Raw genomic sequence first — 20,038 nt, 5'->3', positions numbered from 1 at the left:
GCTGCTTTCAAAATACTTCTCCCACCCAAGTTTTGTGGCTAAGCATGACCTTGTATCTCACGGCAGTATTAACTCCTCTGCCCAGCTCGCAGAGGTGATGCCCAAGGAGCCAGCGCCGTGCTGAGCATGGCTCTCACCTCTGGCTGAGCACATACTGATACAAGAGCAAAAAATACCCTGCGGGCTGGAAACACCGACGTGTCCATCCCGAGGACCGGCAACGCCGGCATGTCCGTCCCGGGACCGGGAACGCCTGGGTGTCCATCCCGAGGGCTGGGGACACGCTGGGAACGCCTGGGTGTCCATCCCGAGGGCTGGGGACACGCTGGGAACGCCTGGGTGTCCATCCCGAGGGCTGGGGACACGCTGGGAACGCCTGGGTGCCCATCCCGAGGGCTGGGGACACGCTGGGAGCGCCTGGGTGCCCATCCCGAGGGCTGGGGACACGCTGGGAGCGCCTGAGTGCCCATCCCGAGGGCTGGGGACACGCTGGGAGCGCCTGAGTGCCCATCCCGAGGGCTGGGGACACGCTGGGAACGCCTGGGTGTCCATCCCGAGGTCGCATCCCGAACACGCCGGGGACAGGGCGCGTCCACCGCAGCCGGGCAGGCAGGAAGCGTTCGCGGGCGCACAGCGCCCCCTGCCGGCCGCCCCGTGCCCCTGCCCCATTCAGGGAGCCGCGGCGTCCGCGCGCAGTCCCGGAAGCGGCTCGGTGGGCGCCGCGTGTGGGGGAACGGGGACGGGGAAAGGGAACCAGGAAAGGGGAAAGGGAACGGGGAAAGGGGTAGCCCCGGGAACTGGGTGGAAAATGGGCGCCGGAGGGAACTGGAGCCGGCGGGAAACGGAAATCGGGAGGCAAACAGGAGCTCGGGACGGAACAGGAAATGGGGTTTGAGGGTGTGGGGGACGCAGAGACACAGGAACCGGGAATCGGGGAGCAAAGGGAGCTGAGGAGGGGACCCAGGAACGGGAGACGGGGGGGAAAGGAACTGAGAACTCCGCGGGAGGGTGGAAACGGGGACCTAGGGAGAGCCTGAGGGAGCTGGGAACCGGGACGACGGCGGCGGGAACGGGGAATTGTGGGGCAAAGGGGAGCCGGTCAGAGAACCGGGATCCGGGCGGGGAACGTGAGCCAGGGGAGGGGGAACCGGGAGTGGGGGAGGACAGCGGAGGCCGGAGCTGCTGGCCGGGCACTGCCGACCAGGAGGCACTCACGGTTCCCGAGCTAGAGGCCACTGTCTTCCAGCTCCAGGCACCTTTGAGCCAAAGAAGTAGTTAATAAGGATATATAACTACATTCTTACAACTGAAATGGCGTGCTTTATGTAAACAAGACCTTCATGCTTCTGGGTCCCACGCCAGAAATATTTTCCTTATGCCTTAACTTCCCGTGTAAATTACATCAAAGAAGCTGTTACAATGAAAGCATTAGTGATACCTTGTCTCACTTTGTGTCTTGCCTCAGAGTCTGTGATCTCTACAAATACGACGAGGTTATGTCAAGAGCCAGATGAAGGCTCCACTGAAAGTTTTATTCTGCCCAAATGCAGCAGTCTGAGCTTGTTCAGACCAAAGATGGTTCTTTGATGAAAGTTGTAGGAAAATGCTTGGATTCTGCTGGTAAAGTGACTTGTAACGGAGATGTGCTCCCCAGGCTGGTTGAGATACCAAGCTCTCTAGCCTGTGCATCACCTTTGCACTAATCTGTTGACTAAATAAGTATTTTTACTACTACAAAAATCACTACACCAAAAAAGGTGTAAAAAGCCCCAACGTTCCCAATAAATAGGCAAAACTTGAGATTTAGATTAAGAAAGGAATGGGTTAGCTATGTGATTGCAATGGTTTGGGCTTCTTTGTTCTTTAGTCCAGGCCTGGAAAAGGCAAGGATTGGCAAGTGTTTTTTGCTTCTTTTGTCAGAGCCTGGTGAACACATTTTCACCTGTTCTTTCTGTTTTCCTTTTTGCTGCCCATCTAACACCTGAAGCATGCTGCCTCCTTTGAAGTTTGCTTTTAACTACAGGCCATAGTAACTTTGCACTACGTCTTGTCCCCCAGCTATTCGTTCATTTTGGGATAATTTTCCCAACATGAGTGAAGTAATTACTCATTAACCATGCTTGGAGCCATGTGTATGTGTCAGAAAGGAAGCACACATTTAAATCTGGCATGAAACATCACAGTGTTTTTAAGTCTTATCTACCCAGACCTATAGCCAGCTCTTTGATAAATTTTGAAAAACATGGGCAACATACAATTTCTGTCAAGATCAGCTTTGCTGCTTAATTAGCTCTACTGTGAGCCCACACTTTCTTTTTGGACCTTAGTGAAATCTCAGTCAGACCTATCTGTGTTTACTGGACAGATGGAGATCTAAAGCCAAAGAGAAGTTTATTAAATATCTGTGACAAGTTGAGGATGCTGCCAATTCTTAGTGGATTTTGAGCTGCTAGGGTAAAAAGAACTGTGAATATTTTATGTGTCTGCCTTCCTAGCATGTGACCCAGGAGGAGCAGTCCAGTCTTGTTATGGTGAATTCTAGAATCTGCACATCTCCAGCCATGATTACATTTGTCATATGAGAAAAAGCCAGTTTTCTTCTGTTTTACCTGTGATGAGCAGAGAAGTAAATTTATCCAAAAGAACTTCTGGAAGGAAAGAGCATAAGTATAGACCCTCTGGAGAACAGACTGTGCAGAGGACAGAGCATGCACAAAAGGAATGGCCTGGCACTCAGTGATAAATAGGTCTTCTGCTGTCTAAGAGCACATATTTCTCTGTGTCCTACGGAGAATTATGGAAGTGGTTCTTGTATATGTGCCTTGATACCTGTTTGATGCATCAGGTATTGAAAGAAGTGCATCCTCAGTACCTGCATATTTTTTAGGCAAAGTAATCCAAGTACTAGTTGGGAAGCCAAGTCTTTCTGACAGGGGTGAACAGAGTAACCTGAAAACACGGCTAAAAATTCAGGAAGTCTTGTGCCTGCCTGAATTCACCTTGTTCCATATTGCTGCTTGGCTAGAAGACAGGAATTTGACATAGGTCTATGTCAGGAGGTTTGGAAGCTGCTAACCCCTGACTAAAAGACTTTAATCTCCACTGTAAACTGTAACCAATGAAGTAACCTTGGTGTGAAGAGAAGGAACAAGGAAATTTGCAAATTTTTGTGACAATTCCCAGCAAGTGCTCCAGAAAAGAACTTTTTAAGCATTGGGTGACCGTGGGCTTTGCTCCATCAGATGTACTGCCAGAGGATCTCTCTGCTGCTTTTCTGTGCTTCCTGTTCACACCAGATGGGATAACAAACCTCGAGGAGTATGTCCCAGAGCAAATGAGCATGGCTGCAGAAGGTGTGCTGGGCCATGTACATGCAGAAGTTTTAGGTATAGCAGGGACATGCCTGTCTTTATTCCCAGGCTTTCTGGAAGCTGGCAATACCAGAGAGGTGAGGCACTCTTCACACCTCACCCCTCTGGTAGTTTTGTTTGCTTTTCCTTCTGGATAGTTTTTTGGGTTTTTTTTTTTTGGTTGTTTTTTGTTTGTTTGTTTGTTTTGGTTTTTTTTTTTTTTTTTTTTTTTTTTTTTGGTTTTGTTTTGTTCTGTTTTTGTTTTTGGGGTTTTTTTGGCTTCATTCTGCAGTCCCCAACTTGAGCTCAGTACTAACAAACTGAGAGCTGCAGTCATGCTTTATTGGAAAAAATTACCTTTCCCAAGTATGTTAATGTTGAACATCTTCCTGGTCACAGGAGAAAGTGGGCACCAGCTCCACAGCATGGACATTGTCACATGCAACCCCCTGTCATGGGGCTGAGTCTTTCCTTACAGTCCCAACTTTGCTTTCTGTATGGAGATTAATCACTGGAGCTGTATTTCTTCCTTTCAGGATTATGTCAAATGGCAGTGTCTTATTCCCTGAAATACTGTGTTAGCCTCTCCTCCTGTATTTCCACAAAATCTTGGTGTCCCTATTTTTAGACTCTGTTGGAAAGTATTGCACTAAGTTTAGGTTGTGCTTAACCAAGCTGATACTTTCAGTGGTACATGTGTGGCCCCACACTTAACTTTTTTTAAGGACAACTAAAAAAGTAATGGTCATCACTTATATATTAATAGAGCAACTTGCTCTTCCCCACGATGGCTGTTAATGTAACAAATTTCTAATAGGGACCTGCAGTTTGGAAGGGAGAAAAAATGAATTCAGAACAGAGGGTTACTATTGCTGTAGGTTGATGTTTTTATTGTGGTTGAACCAGAAGGAGATTTAATGAAATCTGACCTCAGGTCTGGTTTTTCCATTTTGGCAAAGAATAACGGTTCTGTGATCCAGAATTGATGATCACTTCAGCAGCACTTCAGTGATTGGATCTCTTGTGTTACAGGTAGATGATGCCTTGTGCGGCCTTTCCATGTGAACCTTTATATTCCCACCTAATTTAAGATTCTTACTAAATGCTGCCTAATTTAGAGCTGCCTAATTTAGAGCAGGCATCTCTGAGTAAGGGGCACTTGGGCTTAGTTTTTGTTGAGTGTTGGTTTCTCAGCTTTGTTAAATCATGGATCTTACGTATAGATGACTTTTTGAGATTCCTCATGTGTTCGGAAAGCCTTTTTACCTAAGGAAGGGGTTTGATTTGCCTGTGTTACTCCTCTTTCCATACAACTGTTCAGAAAACACACTGGCTTTCACATCTGTGACCGCCTAGACTGTTTATCCTGCTGCTGCCATGGAGAATCCATGGAAGCTGTTGTTCAGGAGTAGGGCTTGGGCCCTGCTCTATGACCCATGGCCAGAAGCAAGCCTGCAGGGATCTCTGTTCCTTCCAAGCAGAGAAAGCATAGCAATGCCAACACAGCCTCCTGGGGGAAAAGGGTGCTGCAACAAATCAAGGTTTAATTCAATCAAGTGACCTTTGGGAGGGTGAGTAAGGATTGTTCACACCTTGTGAAATTACAGTCCTGGGCTAATTCATGCTGAACCCAAGGCAAGTCACCTCAAAGGAAGAGCAGGGAGGCAGCCACAGGTGACCTAAACATGCCTTCAGGAACAGGAGGAAGAAAGTTGTTCACCTGGGGATTAACTAGCAAGTCCAAAGGTTCTGCTGTTTTATCTACTGCCTGATCAATTAGGCAGCAGATTGCTTTTCTGAAGAAGGCAAGTGCATTGCTGGTGCTGAAGTGTGTTTAAATATCTGCCACACCAAACACTGGCACATGCCAGGGTATGAACTGCCCTTCTATTAGAGAGCACTCCTACCTGTAGAAAATCGAGCTGTGAGTATTTTAATAGATTATTGTCATCAACAGTAAATACTGCAGGAAAATTCTGGCAGGTAAAAGAAACAAGGGTTTTGTAGGAGTGGATTAAGGGTGTGTCAATGTTGGTTTTATCTGACAGCCTTTCAAATCAAAGTCTGCATCTGTTTATAGGTACTTTGTTTCTTGTATGGTTTCTCTAGTTTATCAGTGACTCAGAAATACAGGAGTCTCCTGTGGAGTATTAAGAGGGGCTTAACCTATGCATTGTAAATACTTGTGCTAAGGAGGTTTGAAGCAATGAAAATCAGATTACTTATCTGTGCTACTACTTTGCCACTGACCCTGACAATTTAAGGGTGATTTATGATTTCTGGCATGCCTTCCAGGCCTCTTAGCAGAGTGTTCCGATCAGAATTGCCCTGAAGTCTTTAGGAGTCCCTAGAGAACTGGACTGAGAGCCATTTCCCCATGTCTATATCAGGTATCAGTTGCAGACAGCACGGAGAAACACTCTTTCAGCACTACCTAACCCATGTCTTTCTTTTACTGCAGTTATTTCCTTACTATGGCACTGAAATCTGTGTGCTTCACCTTTTGCCAGGATATGTGAGCCAACCTCACACACGTCCTGCAGCACTCTAGGCTTGACCTAGCAGGCTTCTGTGGAGCGTGTTAGTTCAGTGGTTACCCAAGCATGTGGATAACTGTGTTCTTTCCAGAAGAGCTGGGCATGTGTGTCAAGTAAAGATGTGTTAAAATACCTTGTGGCTTCCAGTCAGAGTGGAAAATGCTTGGGCAGAATTCTGTTCTAGAGAAGCTGTTGTCAAAGACCTATTCAGCATGTGTCAGCCAGACAGACTTGTGATGTGTTACTGGGAAATGGTGCTGCTTCAGAACATTCCAAGGTAAAAAAAAAAAAAAAAAAATAGTGGTAGCACTTGGTGATGATTTGGGTTGCTCGTGGCCACAAATTTGTCTGTCATTATTAAGAAGGGATTAGTGCCCTAGACATTCTCCTCAAGAGGTCTTTTATCCTGCTGCTGGTTTGCTAGAGAGAAATGAGTTCTCACTCTGCTTCACGTGTCTGGAGGGCAGACAAACACCTGGCACACTGTCACATCCTGCTGAGATGGCGTGTAGTGCCAGACCAATGAGCTAGCCAATGTGATAAACCTGCCTCAGCTGAATTTATGGCATAAAGCCATGGTTATTCAAAGCAAATTAACTTTTTGGAAGCAACTATTTGTGAGAAAGTGCATCTCAGGACTTGTCTGCTTGGCAATTTAGACTAAAGGTGTGAAGCACATGCATAAACTTGACATTAAGTATTTTTCTTCAGAAGGAAATGGCTTTACTTTGTTGTATAGCAAACCTTACTTCTGAATGGGAGCATTCACTCTGAAATCTGTGCATTCATTGACCTCACACCTTTAGTTAGGAACCTTAACTTTCCCAAGTGCTGATGTGTAGACAAGCTCTCAGGACAAATGATGTTTCCAGTGAAATAAAACTTGGTACAGCTGCTTACCAGTGACTTGTAAGCTGGGAGTAAGATGGAAAGCATCATAAATTCATCTGTGCCTTGCAGGCAGGATCATATGCTTTTCAACTGGCATAGCCAAAAATGTGTTTGTACATAGATATCATTCCTTCCCAGTGGCAGGCATTGAACAAATTCAATGTTCTACATGCCGATGGTCTGTGAGAGAGCAGGTGTTTCTGTATCTAACGTACTTCAGCTCTGAACCCAGGGCTGTTATTTTAACTTGGGATCAGGACATATTCATTCCAGAGTCTATGACCCTCACTGCCATAAATACTTCTTTTTTGTTGTTGTGGTCCTTGGTGTTTTGCACTATTTTAAAGAAAAAGTCAGCATTATAGTCTTCTCAATTTGATTCAAGTGACTTTCCATACTCCTTTGGGGTCAATGATTTCTCCTTTTTAAGGAAGACTGATTACAAAAAATTGCATACAAGTGTTGATCTGAATCTCATTCCGTCAAGTGTGTGTATTGGTATTGCTGCTGGGTACCTGCAGAAAAGGTAAAGTTAGTTATGTCAGGGGGACCTGGCTGGCAATCTTAAAATGCAGGGTTCAAAAAGTAGACTTCTTAGCTGAGTTAGTGCATAGTGTGAAGAATCCAAATTACAGTATACAGGGAGACACAGGTAGCATGTAGCTGCTGTATAACTACCTGACAAATCTGAAAATACTTGAGTTAATTAAATGTTGTCAGTCATCCCTGTGAGGCAGAGAAAACACATCATATCCAAGGGTCATATAATTTGTGAAAAAATAGCTTCCTAAGGTGTTCTCAAGGTGAATTTATTTATAAACCCAGTGTCCAGCTCCATTTTTGTTACATCTGAAGAACTCTGTGCTACTGGAATGCCAGGAATGGCAGTGGAGAGGGTGGTGGTAAAGGAGTGATGAGGTAAGGGAGATTATTTCCAAAATTAGGTTTCAGGGTTTAGCAGGCTAGGACTTTCTGAATTGGATGTCTGTCATGACGCCTCTGTAACCTGTGAGGATCTCCCTGTTCTTCTGGAACATTAAATGACAAGTAGTCCCAGCTCTGCTTCACCTTGCCCCTAGTTCACCTTGTCAGCAGATGTCTCTGAGGATTCAGTTTCAGTCTGTCAGGCAAGCAGAAATAGCAGCTTACTGTCACCAAAAGAGGGATGTGCAGGTCCCTCATCTCAGCCCTGCCTTTCTGCTGGTGCTGCAGTTCTGCCTCTTACCTTGTGCTAGTGTTAGCAGCTGTTGGATTCCTCTGCAAGTCAATTTAGTTCATTAAAAGCAAAAAGGAAAAACTATTGGAAGAAGTTTTTTTTTTTTGTTGTTACTGCATTAGTAACTAGTGTGATTTAGTAAGACAGAAACCATGGACCAAGGTGTTGGGTGTTGGATACCAGCTGCTCATTCTCTGTGTTTTGGGATGTTTTAGATCACCTCTGTGGGCTGCATGGCCACCAGCTGGGCATTCAGCAGAGTGTGTTAGGTGCTTCTGGAGCACAACTTTTGGATTATTTTTTCTGAAACCCTCTGGTTTATGTGCTGTGAGACTGCTCTGTGGTGCAAACCTGTGTGGTAAGGAGGGGCAGTCTGGCAATTTGTTCCCAAAGAAAACCCCTGAGCTGAAGCATAATTAGGGATGTGGCCTTAGTGAACTGAATCAGCTCTGCAGGGAAAGGGTCTGGCTGCAGAACTGGAAGAGTGGGAATGCCCTGCTGTCCTTTGGCAGGCTGTGGATGTGCTCAGCTGGGAGCACACACAACCTACCTGCTGAGATATCACCCAAACCCAGATTCCTGGTGCTCACCTCTTCACAGCCTGACACTAGCCCTGCTTCTCTTCCAAAAGCTGGCTGGTTTGCAGCAGAACACTGTACCATGAAAAGCATGAGGGTTTTTAGCTAAAAACTGTAGTTTTGATAATTGCAAGGTGAATTGTCTGTGCAAGAAAATGGTGCAGGTGAGTGAAGATACCCAGTTTGCAAACAAGCAACCACGTTTCTTTCATGGAATGGTACAATTTTTGAGCATGCACATGGTTAGCTGTGCTTGATAGGATTGTAGATACAGACTAAAATCAATCTTAAAAGCCTACTTGCCACACCATACTTTTGGAAAAAGCTGAGAGTGTGACTCTCAACTAATATTAGTGGTATTGGTGAAGAATAAGCCAGGATTTTAAACAAGTAATCTGTTAGCACCAAAGCTGATGCAACATGACTTCCTATGTGTTGTATCTTGGGACTGATGGTCATACCTTTGTAGTGAGGCCTGAAGTCTGTCAGAAGGATGGACAATAACTTTCCTATGTGAAGGTTTTCCTATTTATAGAAATATATGGGTATTCTCCAGGAAGATAAAGCAGAGTCTTCCCCTGCTGCCTATTTTCACAAAAGTTATAGTACCTAAACTTTTTTAAAGGTGTCTGCTCCTTTGTCCCATGTGGCTGGAATGGCCAACACTTTATCAAGGTATAGGGTGATTCCATTGGCCTCATTTCCATAGAAAGACAGATGGGAACAGGGAGACAGGGGTAAGCTTCCAAAACTCTATTCCAAGGTGAACCAGAAGCAAAGAAAAAGACACAGTCTTTTCTTTGCAACACTTACCTTCCTGGTACCTGCCTCCTGAGTGAGGTCCCAAACTCTTTCATGGCTCCAGTTTGAGGGAGGAGATGAGCATTGCAGAACTGGGTTGGAATTCTGCATAGCAGCAGATAGGGAGCATTGTCCTGGGAAGCACTTAGGGAGTATACACCTCAGCTGAGCAGAGGGTTTTTGAAATCGCAGCCGTGTGTTTTGTCACCTGAGTTATTTCATGGATGTTCCAAATTAATAGGTGAACTTTATAGTTAGGGTCCCAGTCTGCAGTTTATAGGTCTGTCTAAGGAATTTGAAAATTTAACTGGGACATGGGAAATGAACTTGATTTGGGAGAAAATATTTGCTGATCAAGGTCTGCAATTGTCAGTTTTCCTTTGGGTTTTAATTTGCAAAGCCAGATGTCTCAGGTCACTTTAAACTTCTTGCAGATATGTTCCCAGCATTGCATTCTGAAGCTAAAAGATATTTTTGTGTGTATTTCTTGCAGGTAGCTTAAAAAGGGATGCTCCCAAAGAAGTTCAGACACCAGGAGAGTTCAAATGTGAGCTGTGTGAGTTATCAGCCCTGTACACATATTATGGGCAGACATCACCAAACTCACACTCAATTGTGTAAGTGCCCTCTGAGATCACAGACTTCATTTCTGCTATGAGCATTAGAATCCTTGTAGTGTGCACTGCATGAGCCCAATAATGTGCTCTACTGACCCTCAACATGAGGCTCGGTACCTAAAGTGATCTCTTTTTTTCCAAGGGGAAGGAATGTTAAAAATTGTCAGTGCTGGTAGGAAAAACAACAATTTTTGTGCCTTGCTTCAATATAATGCAAAAATCTGTATTTAACTTATTTCCTAGCCCCACTGACAACTCTACTGTACCAATATTTTCTTGCTAGAATACTGCTGACTGCCAGCCTGGTATTTCTGGGAATAGCCCTTCCCTCACTGTAGCCTCCCTCAGCTGAGCAATATTTACACACAGCATGAATGAAATATATATGGCAAAAGCACTTCTTAAGACACATCTGGCATGATGTGGAATTTTGAAAGCAGTGCTTTTTTGTGTGGATTGGACAATCCTTTGTCAGACCGTGTGATATCAGGGTGTGTGGATGCTCACTATGTATTTATATTTTCAGGGACTAAAGCCTTTTCTCTCTCTGCTAAGTAGGGATAGTTTGGCCAGGAATTATGCAGTTACAGCTTTGTCTGCAGACATTAAACTCACCATAAAATAAAGCACTTTGCTTTAAATGCAAGAGTAGCTTGGTGGAGGCCATCATGGTCAACAAAATCATCAGGCAGACATGTTCAGGAACTCTCTGGAGCTGGAAGTCAGGCGTGTACTCAGCATTTCACCCCAATAAGACTGCTCAGTTTCTTAAAGAATTGGAACAGCTGTTAATCACCACCTGCTGGGGCTGTTGTCCTTGGGCAGCTGTCTTTTTATCATTCCAAACCCCACAGTGCTACTGGATTTCCCTCTTCCACTCAGCAGAGCAAGGGCTCACCTTTGATCAGGTCCATTCCTGAAGAGTCTGAATGTGAATCTTAATTTAGGTTATCCAATCTCAGACTTAACACCCCAGCTTTATTTGGATTGCTCAGGTGCCAAAAGCAAAAGAATAATGCTGAAGCATCACACTTCTATAGATGCTTTTAAGAAACAGCTTCACACCCCATCTTTCTTGACTTGCTCACAAGTCCCAAATGCAGTGTTGCAGGAAATGTGCTGGATATGGGGCCTTGTCAAATGGCTCTGCACTGATGAGGGCTGGGAATCCTGCAAGGGGAGCTTTGCAAACACAATCCTGTCTTTGTATCCCAGGGACTTGTTGAGAGGGTGATCTGCCATGATAAGATGCCTGATCTTTCCTAATAGTGGAAGGCTCTGGCCAAATCATTTTCTATTTGAGTGGACAGAAAAAGGAGAGAGGAACACAGTACTGGACACACTCCTGCACACACTTTTGTGTGTGTGGAGGCAAGGAGAAGGCAGTATGAGTTGACAGAATACCTTTTATCCATATTATTCCCATAATCCAAGTTTTACTTAAGCCTGGGAGTTAGCCAGGTGCCCTTGCTGCGTGCCCTATGCAGACAGACACTCAACTGGCTTCTGTCTTATTTTGCCTGGAGCTCCCAGAAAAAATAAAGCTTTAGTTTTTCCCAAGCAGATTGCCAAATTATTAATAAATGCACTCCCTCAACACCCTGGAGCAAGCAGTACAGTCTGTGACATAAAGTAAGCACACTGGAGGTAACTGCAAGGCTCTCTGCAGGTAGCTCCTGCTTTCAGGAGCTGGGGACCTCAGCTTTACAGCAGCAACATAACCAAGAGCAGTAAAACCTTTGTGTTTCATACTCACATGCATACAGCTTTGGAAGAGAACTTCTGATTAAAAGCTGTGCAGTTGAAATGGTGACTTGACAAGGTACTGAAGTTGGCTATGCTAAGGATGCCTGTTATAAAAAATGGAAGATAGTTAAGGTAGAGCACTGAGAAAAACTTAGTAAGATGACACCGAGAGACTCACCAGTTGCTCTACTTTTGGAAGAGAGATAGAAAGTACAATATAGGACTTAAGGCAGTTGCAGAGTTGAAGGTTTTGAAGAGAAAAGGAGCTGCAGAGCTGCTGCATTGCCTCATGTACAACAGCAAGATGAGCAAATCAAGTAAAAAGGGCTGATAACTTTTCAGCCTCCACAATTTCCCCCTCTTAAACATCCCCTACTGTGAAGTATACATTTAAAAGCCTGCAATTATTCTTTTGCAGGCTTTTGGAAGAAGCTTATGTCATGAAGGATTCTTTCACCCCTGACAAGGACAAGTTCCTCATCATTAGGTCTCATTGCAGTTTGTGTAGCAGAGCAGTGTGTGTTGGTACAGTAAGTAACAAGCAAAACAAGCTGCTTCAATAATTTATTTCTGTTCCAGTCCTGGTGACCTGCCAGAGAAAGATCAAGCAGCAAAATCCCAAACAGTCCATTTTTAAGGCAAACCCCCTTCTCCTACCACTACATATATGTTAATTGTACACAATTGTATGTTCTTGTGGATTCCACCAGATGAAGCTCTCAGTATTAAATTAAAATGATCAGCAACTGTGAGTGTTCTACTTACAGATAAGCACAGTCCAGCCTCTCAAGCACAAGGAGTGCTCTTTTCTACTTTCTTAGCACCAGGAAATGCAAGGGCAATGTAGATCACACACAATAGTAGATAGTTTTTTTTTTTCCATAAAGGGAATATAAATGTCCATGGATTGTCAGGTTTGCATTCACAGCACAGGGCTATCATCCTATTTGCAAAAGTTAATATTTAAAGTGAGCAGGGAAGAGAGTTGTACCATGCCATGCTTATTCTCTGAGGAAGAATGAATTTAAGCAGCAGCTGGAAGGCAACCTTAAACGGTGAAATCTGAGTGCAGTCCAGAAAGGTGGTGTAGAATTACTTGTCTTAATTCCTTCTTCTCAGTGCAGAACTGGCCCCTTTGTTTGCTGTGAGTCTCAGATTTTGGGAGTTGTGCAGACACAGCCAGAAGGATACTGGCACACTTGGCTCAGTTTAGTTGCTATTCTGACTTGTGGCAATCAGCACCAAGGATGGGCTAAGAGGAGCATGCAGTAACACCTTTTTCCTAATTGGGTTTATTTCCTTGTTAAAGAAACTTCTTACCCAGGTTTGTCAGGGATCCAATTTCAGGAAAAAAGGTTTAATAATTGAATTGTACAGCAGCAGGAACAGCTCAGGCTGCTTCCTCTGGGAGGGGCCTTGAACAAAGGAACCCTGGGCTTTTATACCCCTACAGTCTGTCCACCTGTTCCCATGGGGAATTTTGGGTTTGGGGTCTTCCTGCTGTTCACTGGCTCCTTCAGAGCCTCAGGAGGACCAGTCCTCTCCCAGACTGTGATGCAGGGCCCTGTGCCCTTTGTTGGGGAAAGGATCTGTGTCCATTCCTGGCTTGTTGCTGGGGGCTCCAGTTGTTTCCTACCATCCGTGACACAATGTGCAGCTGGCATGGGAGCTTGCACACCCAGTTACCTGCACTGGAGTATTTCTCAGCATCCTATCTCTGAAGTCTCTTCTGACATTTAAATGACTGAAAGTCACCAAAAGTGATTGCAGCTCAGATGTTTCGGTGTTTTTTTTCTATTCTGAAGCTACAAGTAGACTCTGGCTAGGTGAAGTGCCAGCACTCTCTGGTTGTGGCTGTGGTGGCTGGGCTCAAGTTTCCAGAGCCAGATTGCTCAGGGCACTTGTGTGGAGGCAAAGCTGACATGAGGAGGATCTTCCCTGGTGTCCTTGCTGTGGCAGGGGCTGACTCCCTCCCACACAGAGCCCAGTGAGGAGCCAAAAGCAGCTACTCAGAGAGTTTGGGCTTAGGGGCTTGATTCCTGCCCTGACACGCCAGGTTTATCCTTTCTTTTTAACAGCAGAGGATTGGCAACACAGACACATTTGGGACAAACGTGAGCACATTTAACTATTTTCATTCCCAAATCAAGTGTCTTGAATTTAGGAAGGATTCAGCAGATATTTCCAAGTGTGGCAGTTTGAGCTGTCAGAAATAGAGCATTTCAGCCTGTCAGGGTCTTTGTACACACTCTGCTTTTCTGAATGAAGGTGGGGCTTTTTTATTTGAAAAGATGTGTTTGTTTCAGTTAACCTAGGCCTTGGCAATGAATAGAAGATACTTGCAGTGAGCTAATGGAAGCTTCTAATCTTTTTGAAAGTCCTGCTTATTTTGCCTGTTGTAGAAATTTGTCAGTCATTTTACTGCTTGTTATCTGAGTTTTCAAGATTCCTCTGATGGTATCACTCAAAGTAAAACATTGATTGTAAATAATTGAGAATAAGTTTCTTACTGAACTGGCCAGGGCAGATAGTGAATCACACATATGACTATGGTTTCAAAATGAATTTAGCAATACTGCTTAGGTAACATTGAAAGAGATCTGCAGAAATGATAATTAGTGCTTTAACACCCACACCACAAAGTAAGTAAACACATACTATTCCTCTTCATGTAGGGAAAATTAAAAATCCAGAGAAGTAAAAACTCATCCAAGGCAATAGAGAGAGACAAAGGTAGAATAATATCTCTGTATTGGCTGTGGTTCCTGCTTGTGCTTGACCCAAGTACATCAATTCACTCCTGAGCTGAGTTAAATGTTAAAACATAGGAATTGAAGCTGAAGAAAACCATACTTTCTTGGGCCTCTTTGCGAAGAAGCTGGGCCAATTAGAAAGGTTTTAGTGACAGGTTGCTTTTTAAATTGTGGTAATTCAGAACAGTATTAGGCTAACATGTGGCAGAATTAAGACTTTTCTGACCTTGGATTTGGCAAAGGGATTTTAGCTAGCTTTTGTACCTAAGGGGACTTGAGAGACAGATCAGATTTTAGGGTTTTCATGAGACAACCCATGCTAGCTGAAGTGTATTTCCTTACAGTTGCTGTGCCAATAAAAGTCATGACTTAGCAGCTGTTCTGTATAGTGTTCATAAACTTAAATATCTTCAAATATCCTCTGAAGTTTCACTCAGTTAATTTACTTCAATGATTTTGAAGCCTGTATCACCCTGCTCAAGTCTTTTATCAGAGTGCCTTGGTAAGTGTCATTAGTTCTGATCCAACTGGGAATAATTCCAATTATTATCTGTAATGTCTTAAAACATGTCCAAACCACACAAAAAGGAAGGTAAGAGAAATGCTTTTAAAAGTCTTTGGACAAGTTGATGCCCTTCTTCCCATTACCCTTTCAGAAAAAGGGGAGAGGAAATCATATAATCTGACCATATTAATAATTTAAAACAATTACTTCTGTTTTATTGCAACACTTTCTAAAGACATGGAAAAAAGGTGGCTTTTGGAGAAGAAAGGAGGAAAGGGAACAAGTTTCATCCCTTATTACTCACCTCAGCAGAAGGTGACTGAGCACTGACCTCAGACATGATTGTAGGTATTAAGTGATAAATGTAATGCTACAGCTGCTTCCCACTCAACTTCCAGTCATGTGGGGTCAGTCCTGGACAGGGATGGGCAGAGCCTTTCCTTTACGTATTGTGGTAAAGATACCATCCCTATATATATAGATCTATAAAACTTTCAGATAGGATTCATGTCAAAACAGAAATAAACTATGGCAGCATGCTCTGGCAGCTGTTTTGCCTGAATTGGACTATTAAATTTGGAATTGAAATGGCCCTCTCCTGCCTTGGTCATGGAAAGGAGAAAACACATTAAAGAATCATCTGATTAAACACAGAACTGTATCAGAATAAGGGTTTAAAAGAAGGGCTTGACTCTACATGGTAAGTTTAATTCATAGGGCATTGAAAGAAGAGTTAGGCTGAAAATCCCAGGACTGAGAGAGCAGGACTGTGGGTGCAGTGGTGCAGTGGTTCATAGTCATCATTTCCCCAGTTCCTGTTGGCCAAAATCTGCACTAGCTGGCAACTCATTTCAGTCAAAAGAATGCAAGTTGAGCACCTGTTTTACCTGTGAGGATCTGTATCTCGACATTGGGGATCCCACCTGTGGGAACAGCCTCTCCCTTCCTTTGCCATGGCCCAGTGGCCACCTTTGGGAGCACTGAGCCTTGGAGCTGGGGGGCTGTGTGCCTTTTGGCAATGCAAGCAACAATAGCCAGGCCAACTTAAACTCTAATCTCCCCTTTTAAACTGGCAGCTTAACGTATTAAGGATACCAAGAGACAAAAAACAATAGTTTCTGGAGGTTGTGCAACTGAAATCCACTTTCAGGGCTTTTCAGAGACTAAGGCCTCACACTCATTCCTGAATATGAAGGAGCCTGGCAGTCAATGCAGAAAAGGACAATAGATGAAGACAAGTTGTTCCCTAAGCTTCCAAATCACATGGAAGCAGGCTGATTGTGATTTTGATATAATTATCATCTGAATCTGCTGCTAAAGCCCAGATAGTGACATAAGAAACAAAAACAAGGAGAGGAACACAGGAATAGCCAAGCCTAGCTCCCAGAGAAAGGCCAACTGCAAATGACCATGGCAAGGGGAAAACTTTACTATTTAGGTAAGACCCAGGGAATCCATTTGTCCAGTTCTGTCTAAACTGATGTCTTTATTCATTCTTAAATCCCCAAGAATAATCCATCAGCAACACCAATTCCAGCTTACCCATGAAATCCTGTTTGGAATTTGGTGATCAGCACATCAAGAGAACCAGGGACGTCAAGTGTCGCCGCAGAGCAAAGGAATAATACATTAATTAGTTTCTCTTCCAGTTGTTCAAACTCTATATTGCAAATACATTAAAATGTTCCTTCAGTTTTGCTTCTTTCTATTCAATTACTAACATCTGGTTACAGCTCCTGGGGAAAAAAAATATTGTGTCTGTATGAGCTGTGAAGAGAATGGGGATAGCAAAAATACCTTCTTTGTGCACAATGGCTTTTATACTTTGCCATGAAGAGTTCAGAAGAGAGCCATTAGCTCAAGCTTTAGTACCAGGTGTGGTTCTAGGTTTAAACCAGTGAGTACATTTATTGAGGGTAAGGGATGAAATCTCATTTGAGTTGTCTCAGATGAATGGAGTTCATTTAACTACTCCGGTTAAAACTCTGTGATATTGATACAATAGTGATACTTTTTAGTAGTCTCCTAGGACAATACGAGTGCATGGATTAATGGAAGTAAGAATAGCTTTTTTGGGAGTTATGGAAAAGATGGTCTGTTGTGAGAGCCTCCAGTACTTGGTACTTGTGTTGGCCTTTAGGCCATTTTTGTGGAGATTGGTGAGGAAGAGTGTGCTGAGCCTCCAAGTCTCACACACCATTGCAGGGATTTGGAAGATCCTCCCAGGTGGTAGAAATCTTCATCAAGCAAGACTTAGAGGAAAACTTTACTGTTTCAGTAAAACCCATGGAATCTCTAACACCTTTATTCGCTCTCCAGGTATAATTCATCAGCAGCACCAGCTGCAGCTTACCCATGAAATCCTATTTGGAATTCAGTGAGCAGGCCAGGAAACCCATGCATGGTGCTGGAAGGAGAAGGCAGCTGAAGGAGGTGTGTTGCTATTCCCTGTAGCAGGGAACATGTGAAGGTCACTTTAATAGGAGCAGTGGGACAGTTGATTTGGGGGTTTTATTTTTCACCCAGTTGGCTCTAACCAGATGTTAGAATTATTGACTAAGAAAAAGTTAAATTGCTGGAATATTTCAGCCTGGAGGAAGAATAATTCATTTTAGAATAATTCTAAATATAAATGTAGTTTAATGAGACTGGAACGTAAGCATTTCCATTTGTGTATCCTGCTATTAATGTTATTTCCTTTACAGGACTGTTGTCTGTTCTACTCCAAAAGTTTCTGCCTCCCCTGCTTGAAGGAAAACCTAAAGGCCTTTCCTTTCGAAATACAAGAAGACATGGATAAAAGGAAGCCCCAGCAGAAATCCTGTAAAAAAACGGATACAAAGCATAAATCTTGAAGGTCCAAGAGCGACAGTTCTTTGGCTGGGGTTTCTCCTCTCTCTGCTTGGAGACTATCACGTTGCTCCTTTTAAAGAAGTGACCTTCATCAGCTCACTACTACCGGAGAGAGCAGCACATTTCCTTGCCCTTGGCTTGGGTTCAGACATCCCCGTGCAGCGCCGGCCGCGCCAGGGAGCGGCTCTGAGGTGCTGAGGAGCCAGAAGGGAAGGCAGACCAGCCTGCTGTCACCATGTGAAATGCTTGCATTAACAAACCAAACAGCACAGAGCATAGGAACTGTGTCCAGATTTCCACATTTGCTATTTTAGTGCTTTGTGTTGTTCCTGACACTCCCTACAGTGTTATGAAATTCCGAAACAGATTGATCTGGCTTAATTCAGCATATACCCTAGAAGGTCAGTGTACACCAATTGTTAATCTGGCAGTGCTGTCCTGCAAGATTACATAAGGCAGTGAATTTAAAGCTTTATTTTTAAGTCTAAAATAAAAGTGCTGTGAGAAAATGTCATAAATATAATGCCTAAATTTCTCAGTATGGTAATCTTAATGCTATCACAGCACTGAGACTTGAGACTTTGAAGGTTGATGTTTCTGCAATCAATAAAAATATTTACAAGTCCCTTGCATTTGCAGTCACTTTTCACTTAACCTTCCAGTCCATGTCAGCACAGCAACTAGAGAGGACCCTGAATACATTTGGCTTATGCTTTACAATAAAGATGACTTCTTTTTCACTTTCAGAGCACTTAATCTGGAAATAGAAAAGTTCCATTAATACACTCATTTCTTTCCTGAACCAGTCAAATAAGCTGCAGCTGTAATAGGGATGTCAGAAGCACAGTTTCAGGTAAAAAAAGATAAAAAGTTCTATAGAAACAGCACTTTGTTTAGCTCAAAAATTAGCTTCTTCAGTTATCTGTTTTGACTGTCTTAAGATTTAGGTGGCTTTTATGTAAAACCACATGCCTTAAGGATACGTCTAGAATGCTCCTTAATCATAAAACAATCTTTTTTTACTCAAGTTACTGCTGGTCATTGCTTCAGAACCTGTTAGTGCTTTGGTGAGCATCTCTTTTTTCCAACACTTCCATCCATATAATTTGTAATATGACAACATCAAAAATCAATAATTTTAGTAGAATGAACCTGTGTTTGTTAAAAGAAATCAACATTATTTCAATGAGTTGTTTAGGACATTGAAGTATCCTAAAATCTTTATTTTTTCTGAACTTACTATATTGGTGCCCTCTGTTCAGGACTGAAATTTCTTGCAGTGACTGGAGGAGCAATAATGGACCTATTAGTAACCTTTTCAAGCCCTAAGTGCTTTAATAAATAAAATATATCTATGTCTCTAAATGTGGAAAAAAAATCCATGCTAGGAGGCAACATTTCAGATTCCTTTTTGCAGTTACAAAAGACTACACTTTCAGGGAAAGTGATACTAAACTTATGTAAGATGTGTGGTATTGTATTTCAGTTTCATGCTAGGAACACTGTTTAAAAGCTGTGGTGTGTCTGTATCTGTTCCATATAAACACTAGAGGCATGTCCTGTGCTAAACCCACAACTGAAGAGAGCATTTTCCCACCTTAGAACTGTAGTCTGATAATCAAGCTGCCAAAGCAACATGTTATGTGAGATCATAGGATATGTTCACACCAGCAAACATACCTTGAAATATATTTTTTCCCGGATTTCCCATTGTTCACGACAGATTGTACTCTTAAAAGCAGGGTTTAAAAGCCTGCCTAGTGCAGTTCCGATGTCAGTGAGATTGGGATGTCATCTCTGACCTGTTTTCCCTCCTGCTCAGCTCCCTCTGTGCCCTTTTAAGACAAAAGCAGTTATCTCATTTATACATAACCATTATCTTTGCCTTTACAATGTGACTGAGGAGTCATTTAAAGCCCGCAGAAATTTCCATGCCTTTAAGAACTCGTTATGTTGAACTGAAGAGGGGAAAGACTCAAAAGGGAGCAGAACCTCAGACCAAAACTACATAATATTTCATTTGGCTCAGTACAGCTCAGTTATGTATTGTACAGCAGGAAAAACCAAGTCAGGGATGCCTCTGCTTCACAGTTACCTGGCTGTGAAGACCTGATAGGTGCAGAAAAACCAGCAGGTACCACAGCAGATGCATTCTGGCATCTCTGGTCTATGCTCTAGGGAAATGAGATTG

At 43.3% G+C, this 20,038-nt stretch overlaps 1 protein-coding gene across 3 annotated transcripts; it reads left to right on the top strand.

Moving 5' to 3' along the window:
- Positions 1-2,939: 2,939 nt before the first annotated feature.
- CDPF1 (cysteine rich DPF motif domain containing 1) lies at positions 2,940-18,637 on the top strand. Of its 3 annotated transcripts, none has more exons than XM_053978073.1 (4): positions 2,940-3,353; positions 9,867-9,990; positions 12,155-12,266; positions 17,700-18,637. In XM_053978073.1, the coding sequence occupies exons 1-4, from the start codon at positions 3,335-3,337 to the stop codon at positions 17,847-17,849; spliced, it is 405 nt and encodes a 134-aa protein (XP_053834048.1). In that variant the 5' UTR covers positions 2,940-3,334; the 3' UTR covers positions 17,850-18,637. The 3 variants fall into 3 exon arrangements, 2 of the variants coding, with proteins under 2 accessions (XP_053834048.1, XP_053834047.1); XM_053978072.1 differs by having other exon boundaries at positions 2,940-3,386; XR_008437203.1 differs by lacking the exons at positions 2,940-3,353; positions 12,155-12,266 and adding an exon at positions 17,314-17,427 and having other exon boundaries at positions 9,909-9,990; positions 17,700-17,781.
- The last annotated feature ends 1,401 nt before the right edge of the window (positions 18,638-20,038 follow it).

The sequence above is a fragment of the Vidua macroura genome, chromosome 5 (genome assembly GCF_024509145.1).
Source record: "Vidua macroura isolate BioBank_ID:100142 chromosome 5, ASM2450914v1, whole genome shotgun sequence".
Lineage (NCBI taxonomy): Eukaryota > Metazoa > Chordata > Aves > Passeriformes > Viduidae > Vidua > Vidua macroura.
The sequence above is the reverse complement of the archived record's forward strand: the minus strand, read 5'-3'. Positions and strand labels throughout refer to the sequence as shown.

Coding starts and splice junctions, on each gene's coding strand:
- CDPF1 (XM_053978072.1), top strand. CDS start 3,335: ATGAGCATGGCTGCAGAAGGTGTGCTGGGCCATGTACATGCAGAAGTT. Junction 3,387..9,866: donor TGTACATGCAGAAGTTTTAG/GTATAGCAGGGA, acceptor TATTTCTTGCAG/GTAGCTTAAAAAGGGATGCT. Junction 9,991..12,154: donor CCAAACTCACACTCAATTGT/GTAAGTGCCCTC, acceptor ATTCTTTTGCAG/GCTTTTGGAAGAAGCTTATG.